This window comes from Mercenaria mercenaria, unplaced genomic scaffold (genome assembly GCF_021730395.1).
Source record: "Mercenaria mercenaria strain notata unplaced genomic scaffold, MADL_Memer_1 contig_3273, whole genome shotgun sequence".
Classification (NCBI taxonomy): Eukaryota; Metazoa; Mollusca; class Bivalvia; order Venerida; family Veneridae; genus Mercenaria; species Mercenaria mercenaria.
In genome coordinates this window covers 25,003-39,626 of record NW_026461396.1, presented here as the reverse complement: position 1 = coordinate 39,626, position 14,624 = coordinate 25,003, and the positions used below count along the sequence as shown (strand labels likewise).

General features: G+C 32.9%; 2 protein-coding genes across 2 annotated transcripts in view; both read left to right on the top strand.

Annotated features, from left to right (window-relative positions):
• Positions 1-7,822, top strand: part of LOC128552897 (uncharacterized) — a 24,729-nt gene extending 16,907 nt beyond the window's left edge. The window contains exons 7-9 of the mRNA XM_053533968.1: positions 2,384-2,862; positions 6,963-7,064; positions 7,566-7,822. Coding sequence (XP_053389943.1) covers positions 2,384-2,862; positions 6,963-7,064; positions 7,566-7,822 — 838 coding nt within the window. The remainder of the gene's footprint in view (positions 1-2,383; positions 2,863-6,962; positions 7,065-7,565) is intronic.
• LOC128552898 (uncharacterized) lies at positions 7,571-14,624 on the top strand. The gene is made up of 2 exons (XM_053533969.1): positions 7,571-12,252; positions 12,835-14,624. The coding sequence occupies exons 1-2, from the start codon at positions 11,482-11,484 to the stop codon at positions 13,201-13,203; spliced, it is 1,140 nt and encodes a 379-aa protein (XP_053389944.1). The 5' UTR covers positions 7,571-11,481; the 3' UTR covers positions 13,204-14,624.

Genomic DNA, 14,624 nt, shown 5'->3' with positions numbered 1-14,624 from the left:
CTACTACTTCCAAAACTACCATTTCAAGAACCACTTCCAGTACCCTACCTCTTTAACTACTGCTTTCGGCAGCACTACGACTATTACTTCTGCTTGCCTCACCTACTTATGCTTCAAGCCCAGCTCCATCTACTACAAGTACTGCTTTTAATGACTACTAATGCTTCTGCTACCCAAATTTATCAGCAATATTTTGATGAGAGAACTTGATCACAATGTGGCCATATATCCCATTACACAATCATACAGTCAATTTATGATCAAACTTTTATACAAAAATACACATATCAGAATAACTTCAATATTTCGTCGACAAACACGTCTCAAATTATTGAAGTCTTAAAAGCATAATATACAAAAATTGTAAATATAACAGTAGTAAGTTTGTTTTAAAAGAAGTATACGTACGGGTATTTGTTGTTCACCAGATTTTACATTAAAAATACATAATAATATTATGTAACAATACCTGCATGTATATAACAGAAAAGTTGCCATAATTTGTAACCGCATAAGTTACATAAGGTTATCCAAATGATAACAAAAATTCGGGCTTTAAAATTCAAACCCTTGCGACATATTTCATGATAATTTACCCATTGCAAACCTGGCACAAACAATTTTACCACGGGTCGCAAAGATTAATTCTCAACAATTAAGGCGTGCAAAAGGAAAGTCTGTCCCATGAAATAATATACATGTTCCAGATTTGGATTTTAAGATAATACAATTATTATTATTGTTGTTAACCGAATTATTCGACATTCACGCTCTTTTGAAAAAAAATAACATACATAAAAATGCAACAAAAGTTTTGTTATTGCAAGTAATAAATTGCTAAAAACTACTGTAGCAAGAGAAAATTCTTTAAAGCACGCTTGAACGCAGACATATTATTATGAAGGAAGTGAATTCCATGTGTGCAGCTTTGTAACTAAACGTTTGTTTCAGTTAGTTCGTTTTAGGTTTAACAATAGAAAGATCCTTGTGTTCGGATGAACGCAGACCATAATGATCATTACGAGCAAACTGTATTAAATCTGAAATGTATATAGGATATTCTCTTTTTTTACATTTGTACACTAGTAATGAAATGTGATATTTGCATCTGTTTTCAAAAGATGGAAGTTTTGAATTTCTTAATACATCGTCATAGTCGATAGACTTCGATTTTGTAATTTTTTTATAGCGCGTCTTTGCAAAAATGTAATTTTATTAGTGGCCGATTAATGACAAAGTCCCCAGACATGGTTGACATAATATATGCATTGTAATACAATAGTTTCATCTCGTCTCTTAAGAAAAAAGCAGTTCTTCTAAGTAGTGCAATATATTAGTTTAGTTTATTGGCCACGGTACTAACATGGAATTGCCGAGACAGAGTTTCATCGATGTATACACCTCTTAACGTTTTCTATGACCGAATTTTAAATTCTAAAATTAGCTCGAGACTTTAATACGTTTTATTTTGACTCTAGTGAATAATACAATATATTTTGTTTTTAGAAGGATGAAGTGACATGTTATTTATTTTACACCAATTATGGACATTATTGAGGCTATATTGAAGTTCAGACTGAATTTTTGTAATACTTTGGGCGGATTTATGTAAGGTGGAGTCGTCGGCATATAGATCAATATTGGTAGTATTACAGTAATAAATGAATGTTGTGTATAACTTTCAACAAATCTTTTAACAAAATTGATTAATACTATGTTATCATTTCATTTATATTTTTACCTCAACACAACTTGTTTTTCAAACAAGTAACAAAAACAAACGGTAATGTCCAGAATTTACGATGAGCCAATTCCTTCATAAAGCAAACACATCATGTAAAATATAATATTCCTGTCACGTCTTGGAAATAGCCTAGATTTAACTTTGGTTTGATATTTGACCATAAACCAGTATAAATCCAATATTCTATATCTCTGCATCCTTATAAATGGCATTTTCTCCTTGAAATTGAAATGAAAACATTCACCTTCATTTTTGTGACTTATAAATGGTTAGACGTCGTGAAATGAATTGAATGTATTGCTCTTTTTTATCTTTATATTTTTTGTCCTTCTTTGTGAGAAATTTGATAAGTGTACTTGTTTAATTATGGACAACATTTCCAGAAATATCACGGAGGAACTAGACGTTTCATTAACTGCTACCTATAAATTGTATACAATGTTAAAAATCCCAAAGATAACAAAGATAATCTTCCCTACAAGTTCCGTGATGTTCATTTTTTTACCGAAACGGCACAACACTTACTTGTAAATTTTTACATATTTATTATTGTATTACTAAAATTTCCATTACTCATCAACATAAACTTGCACATAAATTTGAAGAATACTAATAAGACAATTTGTTTTAACTTTACAGAAAGAATAGAAAATTACAATTTGTTAAACAAACGTTACCATCATCATCGCGTTCTACTTCAAGAGAAAGTTTGGCAGAAAATCGTATACATTACCCAGCTGATAAGTTGAGTTACTTTGAAAAGAAAGTCGACAAAATAGAAACAGAAAGTTTGCTGAAGAATGGAACTGATTTAAAACTGGACCACATGTCTGAAATTTCAGAAGAGAGTTCCAACAAAACTACAGCTTATGGCTCAAATAAAATGGGTAAGAAAAAAGAATCACCTGTCTTTTGTCCCATTGAAGAGATTGACTCCATTGATGAAGACCAAAAAGTCAAAGAAGCTAAATGTTTTAAAGATAGCATGTCTCTCGAAGGAAAAGGAATAACTTTCACGACTGAAAATGAATTTCGAGCGGAAATTGATGTTTACCAGATAGAAAAGTGTAGACCAGTTACAAAAGGCAATTTATCGACAAGCGGAAATCTACAAGGAGGTAAGGATTGAATTACAGTCACTACACTCAAGAAAAGTAAACACACAACATCCACTCATGGTAAATAATCTATTTTCGCAATATATATTTTGATATATCATTGAATCCGTTTATTTTGTGATACTAGAACTTTGAAAGTAAACTGCGATGTATAGTGAACATTTGGTTACTGTCTTTTAAATTTAAATCTATTAAGTAAGTCGAAGAAAATATAAAGTCAAGGCTTTTAGCCAAGACTTTTATTCCAAACACATTCAAATTTATAAAGAGAGTAACATAATGCTCTATTTTTCCTACTTTCTGATTTAAACTATTTTACATTTGAATAAATTAACATGCCACTACTGCATGTGGCAAATATACACAGCCTTACATGAATTGGGTAATTTGAATCCATAACATTATAAAATAAAAAAAAGGAAAAAAAGGTAAAATTATTCTCATTTTTTGTACCCCACTGCTGTATACTGCTAAATATAATAAAATATTTTTTTGATTTCCTGCAAAGTGAAGTTCTATCCAAAAATTAGGTGCAAGTCGGATACCCATTATCGGATCTGGGTTAAATTGATACAGGCCATTACGCCTCTTGATAGGATAGGAGAAAACAGATAACCGTTTCCTCGATTCAATAACATTTCTTTCGAAATGCAATATTCCTTGATTTAAGTGCAGAAATTTAAAATCCTGCAAAAGCTCTATAGAGGAGTCATCTTTTGTTTCCTTCAGCGTTTCCGTTATAAAAGCTTCTTGTGGTAATTGCAAATACTTTACGTGGCGGTCTCGTGTACCTAATAAAAGCTCAATTATAAAAATCGTTGCATATATATAAAATGGCGTCGTTTTGAAAAAAAAAAATGTAAAAAAAAGAGGTCCAGCAAAATTTTATTTCGTCACTTACCTATTGAAGCAAAATTTGTTACACCCCTAGATTGTGCCCTTTATTTAGCATGATGATAAAAGAAATACGTCAGCGTCCAAAGTCACATACGCAAGCGTCTTGTAACGTAAAAAAACTCAGACTTATTTTCACTGAACATCTTGGTCAATGTATTAAACATTTAATGTTTTAATGGTGTCAAGCAGATCGAATTTCTATAAATTTCAGTAAGATTTCATGGACTGTAGTTATGCATGTCAAGCATCGAGTACCACAAAAAAAGAATAGATATTGCGTTTTCACTCTTTCTATTTAAGGGATTTAAAATGTATGACTACATATATTTTACGTTTCTATCAGCTTGCCACTGTATGTACATGTACTAGATAAAAGCTAACACATGGTTTCCACTTGTTAATTCCAATTAAAAATTCTTAAATTTAGACCAACCGGATTACGTTATCAGTTACTATCAAGTCGGCTCCAGATTTGTGTATATAATAATATGCGTGTTTAGTTAAAAAAACTGTTAACACTCTGGGAGAAGTTCCAACGTAAGTCAAGTCTCAACGATAACAATAGACGATATCTCCACGACAATCGTTACGGTGTCGCTCCGTGCGACCATGCTGATTCATTTATTACGTGTAATAAAGCATTGATTCTACGTTTTCTTAACTGAAAAGATGAGTTTAATGTGTGGAAGCTATATTTAAGAAATAATAAATATGTCCCTATATTTTATCAGTTAATAAAATATGGGCAGGAGTTCGGATGCATAATAATTAAATCACGAGTGCGTAAATTAAATATAGGGACATATTTATTATTTCGATTTTAACCACGCAAATTCTTCGCATTTTACGGGACTACATTTTAGCTCGATACGTCATTCGGCTGGTCATATGCTATTATAAAAACCTCCCCACGAATGGAAAGCGTTGCATAAAACGGAATTTTCCGATATTCAGTAAATTTTGATTAAAGTTTTAAGTAGTTACTGCTGTGAAAATGTTATTTTCAATAACATTTAAGGTCGGATATAGAAATCAGAAGTAAATACGTCATTAAGAATTTATATATGCAGTTTCTAAAAATAGTCCACGTCACCTTCATGGTGGCACTGAAACAATCACGCCAGAACATTGCGGCATATAAACACGTACAAACACTTGAGTCTGGAAGATTGGAACATGAATTATGATTTATTTACTGTTACTACCGGGCTGAAAAATTTTCTTACGGTAAAAATATAAACAAATAAATTTATCATTTAGAAATTGTTTGTTTCAGAAAATTTGATGTACTTTTTATTACTACTACTTAGCACTGAAAAGGTAAAGTATTTAGTCTGCATGTAGAATTTCACAGTCATGTTACAACCGTAGGGTGGAATGGAACAGCTATATTTTATCGTAGAATCATGTATAGGCGATTTCTCTGTATGTTTATATAGCAATTGCTGCGGATCGTGCTAGAATAGCTATTTACAAATAAAATGAACTAGTTACAAATAAAGTTATGTAAGCTTTATGAATGTTGCATGGTCGCAACGATAACAGAAATTATGTGACAACGTCTCACATACAGAGTTGCAAAGTCTCAACATCATAATAACCATTTGAAAAGTTAGCTCATTCGTATGTGGTACATTTTCTCTTTTCGTCGAGACCATTTCTTGGACACTTCCATAAATGACTGGGTGATGTCTGAGCAGAGTACAACAATTTAGTCAGTATGACAAATGTATTTGTCGTTCAAAAGCTGAATAATCATTTTACATTATAGTCTTATGCAGACTGGAATGAAAGTCTTCGAAATGGATACATACAGTTTATAATTATACAATTATAGCATGAATTAAAACGTAAAGTTAATGTTCTACAATAGAAACAAGCATTTTCAATTTTTCCATTTATTTTAAAAACCATGGAATGCTGGAAGCATACTAAGTCAGAGATTCCTACAGATAGTGTTGTTCAGCTGAAACATTACTCATACATTCAGTTTTAAAAAGTGTATACAGGTTATGCATTTCAATGTTTACATTTTACGTTACAGAGCGGGTAGAGAATCTGAAACATGAATATTCTATGCGCACGTGATAAGTTATTAGGCTTCCGAGACCGAGTGGTCGCTGACTTCGAATCACTTGCCCTTCTCGACCATGTGCTTGAAATTGGGTGTGGGATTCTTTCATGTAAGAAAGTCATCCAGTCGTATTACAGTAGGTCGTTTGCTCTAATCAGGTGCCCGTCTGTATATAAACTAATATGCAGAAGGGCACCTTGGGCCTTCCGTCACCACGAAAAGCTTAAAAGTCGCCTTATTATCTCTAATTGTCTCGGATGACGTAAAACCCTTCATTCATGTAACTATCTGGGCTCAAAAATGCTTATACATGCACATGTAATAAATAATACGTGTGCACGTAATAGCTAATACTTGAACACGTAATAACTGATACATGCGTATGCCAATAATCATTATTATATGTTCTAAAAATAACTTAAATTTTATCGGCCAAAACCGCTCATCATCTTTCAAAATATATTTCATGTTTAATGGTTAGTGGGTTTTCCCTATTAAACATGACTTTCTAAAAATAGAATGGAAGTTTCACACAGTTATTGTTACTTTCAAACAATGAATATGTTCAACAAATATTTGTTATTTATTCATAAACCTGAATCCATATAATAAAACAGTTATTGACTCTTGAGCCATTGGATATGATGTGATATTCACCGGAATATAGCAAAATACTTACATTTACTGAAAAATACAAGAACGTTTCTAAAATCTAAATGTTTTAATCAATATGTGCGACTAATCTCAGAATCTGAATAAATGTTCATGCAAAGACATAAGTAAATGTAATCAAGGTAATTATCATATATGAAAATTATATCAGCCGTGTCATACTGAGCAATACCGTAACCAGCCGTCGTTGATATGTTGTCACATGATGTCGTTAAGACATGGCTTACGTTGGAACGTACTTCTCCCGGAGTGGTTAAGAAGAATTGAATTGCATGATTTAAAAAATAACAAGTTTGTGACAGAGATCACCAAAATCAATAGAAATACAGATTACAGGCCGGAAAAGATTTCACAAACACACATTGGTAGAGTTTACAAAGACTAAGAAATATCTAAAGCGGAATATAAAAGGTGGATACGTTGTTAGCATTTCCAACTTTCTGCGTTTTTATTTCAGATGAATGTGCCAATGCAAGATTAAACTGGGACCAGATATTTTCATATCTAGCCTTTCATATGCCACAAAGAAACAGTACTATGTTCTTTCAACAACTGTACGGTAAGATCTCCTATACAAGGACCAGACAGTTAAGAAATGACCACGCGCACTACAAATTAATGAAACAAACACAAACAAAAACTATCTTGAAAATTGATTTTCATTCATGATTGTACAATGCTATCAAGTTTTATAAAACATCACCAATTAAAAACAAATTATCTCAAAAAAATAGTTACTTTTTTTCTATTTTACATCAATTTTAGACTGTGACTAGCACAAAAGACAACTTTAAACATATTGTATACACCACATGAATGTATATTATAATGAATACTATATAGAACTCTCTTGATAAATTTCATTTATTTACATTTACTAAAACTGAACACGTCAGTTTGGAGGTATACATATTTTAAGAGCTAAAGGACAGAGATGAGGAAGAGGTAGAAGTCTTCGGGGAAAAAAAGTTTTAGAATAAGATTGTTTATGCTAAATTGTTGTTGTTTTTATTATTATTTTTTTGTCAAACATATTCATAATTTTCATCTCTGTACACAGGCTATGGACTTAATATGCTACAAGAAGGAACGTCAGCCCTTAACATCATAACACAGGTTGAAAAAAATTGCAAAGATGATAAATCTCAGTCAATTCTTCTTCGCCAGTTTCATGAATGGAGACAGCTGTTAGGAAACGAAGCCAGAATATCTCACATCAAAGATGCTCTGTCAAATATGGGCTATATAGAAATACTGGAAAACTTCGAAAAATATGTCAGGTGTAATGCTAGCAATAAGTTATCAAATTTACGTTAATTGTTTAGTGCATGTGTTATGTAATTGATGTTTCTCTTCAACAATCCCGTTGAAATTATTGTACTTTAATAAACGATTTCTTTCTAAGCAGAACTACACTGGGTAGCAGCTTGCGGTCTTCTCATACATATAAAACGCGAAGAAAGAGCCATTTATATACAATTCAAGTATACATAATTATGCATCTCCATTACAAAAAAAAATGATATTGCGAAATGAATTACTCATCTTGTCAGTTTCTAGTTAACGAAAAGGTGTAATCAGTACGACGTCGTGTTAGTATATATGCAGTTTGAATGATGTTGGACTGATTTGCGATGCGCAAAATTATCCTTTACTTGGATGCCCATTTTTCCTTTTCTTAACTTTGTACTGGGTTTGAAACATATTTCTATCACGTAGTTGTAATATTTTACTATGTAGTTATGAGTTCCTGCGATTCACGTTTAACTTGCCGATCCTACCCTGTCGTTCAGTTCATATGAACTCCGTAAAAAAAATTCTTATATTTACATTATATTTTCCTTTCCATTTTTAAACAATGTTATGTTATAATTTGCACACAGTTTGTTGCATTTAACATTTAAACAAGATTTAGCTTACCAAAAGGTTCCTTCTAGCGCATATTAAATATTCTTTTTAAGGGATCTTTAATAAAATAATTATGAACTATGTTTTTTGCTAGTTTACGTGCATTCTTATCTATTTATTATAAGAATACTTAAAGTTATTTCACACAAACATTTATTTAACTTAAAATAATAAACAAACACCTTTAGATGAGCGATCATACCTAAAATTATCAGCGGACAATAAATACCATCATTCTGTCAAAATTTCGGGCACCAGTGTCAGCTGCTGTCCTAGTGGCACAGATCAGAATTTGGTCGTATGTTTGCCTAATTTTAATTAGCAATACAATGGATGAAAAGTTCTGCCATATGCCAGTAATTGCATTGCATGAGTGGATACTCACAGCTCCAAAACGACTAAACCAGGAGAAAAGGGGCTTTTATATAAGTCGGCACCAACAAACTGATGGATTTGAAAAAGTGCTTACAAAAAGTTCACAACTTGAAAATTACAAAACAATTAATCAAAAGGTATGAAATTACAAAGTTCGAAATATTTATAGCTCAGTAAAGTGAAGAAATGCATTATACAGTTCTAGATAAAAAAACAAGGGAAGATAACTGAAATGTCGTAATCCGGCTACGGTACGTATCGTGCAATAGCATTCACAGACAAGTAAAAAATCTCGAATAACTTTATTAGTGCAGTATGTTTTGATGGTTATACTTAAAATGTTAAAATAATAAAGTTGGTATGAAATAAAATCGTAAAAAGAACCTCTGGAAGCAGCAATGAATGCAGCCGAGAAGAATAATAGTAGACGATATTTTTGGGCGGGAGTCTATTTTTAGATGATGAATATTCATTTAGTTAATCTCTATTCTACAATATGAAATGTAAGATTTAGGAGTTTAGTTTAAACTAAATTATTGTTTTTGTAGGTCTGTCATTACGTAGTTGTATTTCACTAAAGATTGACTTAAAGATGCGTAAAACACATTGGCAAAGAGGATATTTTTAATGAATATGCATGAGTACAAAATGGCGGCGCCTACTGGAATTCGGATGCCTTTGATGATACCCTTGTATCCATTACCTGCTCAGTCAAGTGTGACATGTTCACCATAAGTGTTCCTTCTCATGAGAAGGAACAATAAATCAGCTTCCCGGCCATTCTGTTCAAAAGACGGAACAACTGCGATGTCATCTAAGGAATATTCTCCACAACTAGACGCTATACGTTGAATGAAGAGTCCAAATCCACTTGTTTAGAGAACCTTGTCTTAATTTTAAACTGATTTTGAAAGTAAAAACGTAACCACAAGACACAGAAGTTTCAACTGCTGTCTTATTATCCCCCGCCGTAGGGATATAGTTTAAGCGTTGTTCGTCTTTGTATTTTTCCTTCCGTCCGTCAGAATCGATATCTATGACATGGTTTGGGGTATTTTTATAAACCATGGTAGAAATGTTAACTTCTGTAGAGAAAAGCCATCTTGTGAGTGTTTTATTCCATATTACTGTCCGTCTGGAGTCATATCTCGGATATGGAAGGAAGGTTTCAATAAAACATGGTAGAAATATGAACTCTTACGGGGCAATGTGGTCCTGCAAGTTACATTAAGATTATATATATATGTATAGTGTTTTATTGGAATTTTGTCCGTCTGGAATCATATCTCAGAATTGATTGATAGGACTGATTTCAATAAAATATGGTAGAAATGTTAACTGCTAGAAAGAAATGCGACGTTGCAAGTTTTAGTTTGATTGCTTTAGAAGGTCTGTATAGTACATAAATAGTTCATTTTCTGTCAGTCCAGAGTCATATCTCAGATATGGTCTAATGGATTTAAATAACACATGGTATAGATTTAAGTGCTGTAGGGAAATGCGGCCCTACAAGTTTCAGACAGATTGCTTGAGGCCCTTTGTACCTATTTAAAAATACGTAATAGTTTTTTTGGAGACTGATGAATGGTATAAGTTTTGGTCGCTGGGATCAAGATCAAGGTCACTGTTACTAAGAATAGAAAAAATATTTCCGCTCAAAAACTTTACTAAGGACTAGGGTATTGCGCCCATACTTTGAATTTAGGAAGCTTGCATGAAGCCCGTGGTTTTAGGTGTATTTGGGGTTTCTTAGGTCAAGGCGAAGCATATTGTTACCTAAAAATGGTTGTCTCACGACAACTTCAGTTTGGAATGAGGTAAGCAGACCAAATCTTGTAATCAGGTAGCTTTCATTGAGACCATATTTGGTTCAATTTAGGTAGCATGGGTCAAGGTCAATGTTACTAAATACAGAAAAATGGTGTCGGTCAATAACTTAGAATGAATTGTTTTCACGAAGAATTTTTGCAGGCAGAGAATACTTTTTCAACGGTAAAACCTTGATCCCGTTCGGTGGGGGATACCAATTCACTGGATTTGCTTGATTCGGTACATCACAGCAGATGTAGAGGTTTCTGATACCAACGATAGCGTAACTATTTTCAACTTGTTTCAAGGGCAATTTGTGTTCGTATATATTTATATTAGTAAATTGTTATACTGTTCTCTCGTTAAACAGATGAAAAGTCAATAGCATGGCCCTGAGAGACAGAAAGTGAACTTGAAAATGAATGTCCGAGTTGGAAACCGGCACCACACGCCAGTTAAATCGAATGTTTGAAGAAACTGGAGAAATACCAGTCAAAACCACATTACCTGGGAAACGTGAATGATCTGTCGCTCGTACAGAATATATCGCTTCTTTAAACATGTTGAACTTAAATGAAAATAAGTAGTTTTTCTTACTTCACCTTGCAAGATGGCAATGCCGGTAATGGAAGGTACAATGTACCGTGTATCTAGCGTACCCGCCGTAAACTCAACGTATACGTTGGATACGATGGAACTGCTATAATACAGAGTGGATCTTCATGCGACTCACTTACCATATCATTCACCGAAACACTAGTAATATAGATATAAGTCTTTATATAAATATGAAACTGAAATAATAAAAATGTTAATGTTTCAGGAAATCTTCTTTGCCGCAAAGGCAAAATGGAAACCTGGAATGCTGCTCCGAATTTCCGCCAATGAATTCTCCGACAAAATCTATACCATATGAAGAGTATTCAAAAACTAAGTTGCAGTCATACCAGACACAGCAATGGCATCTCAATGGCAAGAATATGTTTCTTAGACAGAATCAAGAGTCACAAAGCTCAAGTTTCTCTTCCCATTCTTTTTTGTCTGTAAGTTATCCCAACTTAAATGATACAACGAATCATCGTGGACCTTATATGCATGGGACTCTAATGAAATCACCATGGTCTGACTCCTCATCTGAGTATGACACCGACTGTCCAAGCAACTCACTCAAAATTGATACTCGCTTTAGTGAAATCAAATCTGAAAAACGTACGCAGTTAAAATCTAATTATCCGGCCATATGTCACAGACTTGTACATTGGGAAGATGACACACATAGCCAAATCATAGAGCTGATTAAAAGGTTAATCTCAACTGGAGAAATAATTAAAGAAAAAGAGTACACTCGTTTCATTTATCATACTGTTGAAATGATGATGAAATCCACGAAAGAATCTGAAACGAAAGTTCTCTCTATAACATGTGATGATTTTGACAAATGTAGAGAAATACCATCAAAACGCGGGTATGTCATATACATCATCGACTCTGAGTTTGGTTTCCTTAATCCATTCGGTGCTGAAGAATGGAACTGCCTCAAACTTTATAAACAACAAAGAGATCACGTTTATCAGAGAAAAGGGTCAGAGAACAGTGCAGTTGTTTGCAGCCTGTATTTTTTCATCGATTATAATGGTCAGCCCGTTAAAAATCAGGTAAATTATTTCATCTTAATGCACTGTCATCCAGCAATTGCAAAATTTTAGGGTGGTGATGGATATAAAATGAATAGCTAAACACGCTAAAATTTGAAGATGGCTATAATACAGATAGATTGGTCCTTTAGTAACACTAAGAATAGTAAGCTTCGTGAATTTTTGTTTAAGTAGAAGACATTCGTTGTAGTAAAGAATAGACATCCATTTACTAACATGAATTAAGTCCACTTTCTGTACAGTTAGGCCTAACCTAGCAAAGTACATGTAAACAAAATATGTATATTTGGTCATTTTTGTACAAGCACACAGTCCTCTAGAATTTTAGTTGTGTCAAACTTTGCTTGAATAATATGCCCAGTGAATATGGTGTTAAGTTAATAAAGTACATTGTACACAGCTCCGCGATTAAATCACCACGGTAGGCGAAAGCTACTTTTGAATACAGGAAAGTGAACAGACTGTGATATTATAAATTGTCCTTAATAGAAACACTGTGATTCAACTGTCGTTTAACCTTTTCGAGGATCATTACCCAACAGAATGGTCGTGTAATACTTTCTTATCAAAAATGCATTTCAGGATGAAAAAGAAGACATTGAAGATACAGATAGTGATCAAAAGGAATATCTCAGAACACAATCAAGCATGCAAAGCAACGAAACAAGATCAGAGTCCTCAGCGTGTAGCAGTACGGAAGCGAAAGCGTACTTAATCGAGGAGAGTTGCTCACGAGGAACATTGCCGACCGAAATGATGAAATTAGGTGAAGAAGAAGGCAAAGAGCGAGAACACGTCGAATATGACAGCCATGTTCTAGGCAACAGCGACAACAAATGTGCAGCAGTTAGCAGTAGTACTACTGAAAGCGAAAGGAAAGAAACTGAAACAGCGAGGAAAATGAACAAAGAGTCATACGAAACCAAAAATAAAAGACGTAAAAGTGTATAAAAAAACTGGATTGCTATAAAGCAATTAGAACTAGCTATTTAAGTTTGCTCAAACAATAATAGTGTATGAATGATAATTTTCATTTCTTTCATGAAACGTGTGTACAAAAGTTCAGTAAAACTGTTTTATTATTTCTGTTGACAAGATAGCATATGAAAATTATGTCTGAAATTTAGAGGCAAGACGCAAATGATAGTCATATATTTGCAAAGTTACCATGCAAGCATTTGCTTTATATGCTAAAAACTACGAGTTAATACATTCCAAATTCAATTTTGTAATTACCCATTGTGTGTTTATCAGTCTTAATTTTCATGGTGCTAGCGACTATAGCGATTATAGCATTACTATACTGAAAACATTTAGACTCGACTTCTTTTAGTTGTCAAAAAAAATTTATATCTTTTTGGTTTGTGATATTTTATTTGATTGTGCCTAGTACTTTCTTTTTTCTCTAGTGTACATTTTCCAATATTGGCAATTATGAATGAGCTTTCTCCAAATAATATCAATACAGATTATTTAGAGGTTAATGCTTTGTTACCCCATTCCTTTAATTGCCTTAAATATTGTTAAACCTATGGGTCTAAGTCCGAAGGTCATTAAAACATTACACATTTGTCTCATATACCGTAACGCTTACCCTCTCCACCCCCCACCCCAATCACATCAGCACAATATTACAATGTTCACAAAGTAATGGCAAACTGCTGTTTTCTTTAAAGAATGTATCTTGTTACGAGAATATGATCATTTAATTATTTTGAAACCAATTTTGGAGAATTTGAAATTGTGTGCTTGAGTAATCTTGCTTTTTATGTCCCAAAAATGGTAACCCCGTTTTTCTGTTATTTTTTGTTTTGTTGTTGTTGTTGTTTTTTGGGGGTTTTTTTTATGTTTTGTTTTTCAGAAAATTATATATACAATATACATATAGTAGGTGTTGGCATCAATTTATCATAATATTTATCATTTAGTTATCATAATTATATCACAAATAGTCTATGAAGAATAACATATCAACAGTAGCATCTTTTGACCACAGTTTATAAATGGGAAATAGCATGCTTATATATTTTTACCACTAACGTACTTAAACTATTATTCAAAATTGTCAAATTTTGGACAGTGTTAGTGTCACATATGTCCTACACAAGTATTAATTTTATGGGATTTCTTTTGTTAAAGGCTCATAATGCTTTTGTGCATAATGTGGCTGCCACCTTTTCTGATGTGAACATAAAACATTATATTTTTTTGTTTATCCTATTTTTAACATATTTTTATAATATTTGTCAAAGGGTTGAATACTGTTTGATACTGTAGAAATTATTATTGAATCCACTGTTTTTGATTGCCACTCTTTATGGCTGTAAAAGTTCAAGCATAAAATTAAAAGAATTGTTTTTCTAATTTCATAA

Coding starts and splice junctions, on each gene's coding strand:
- LOC128552898 (XM_053533969.1), top strand. CDS start 11,482: ATGAATTCTCCGACAAAATCTATACCATATGAAGAGTATTCAAAAACT. Junction 12,253..12,834: donor GTCAGCCCGTTAAAAATCAG/GTAAATTATTTC, acceptor AATGCATTTCAG/GATGAAAAAGAAGACATTGA.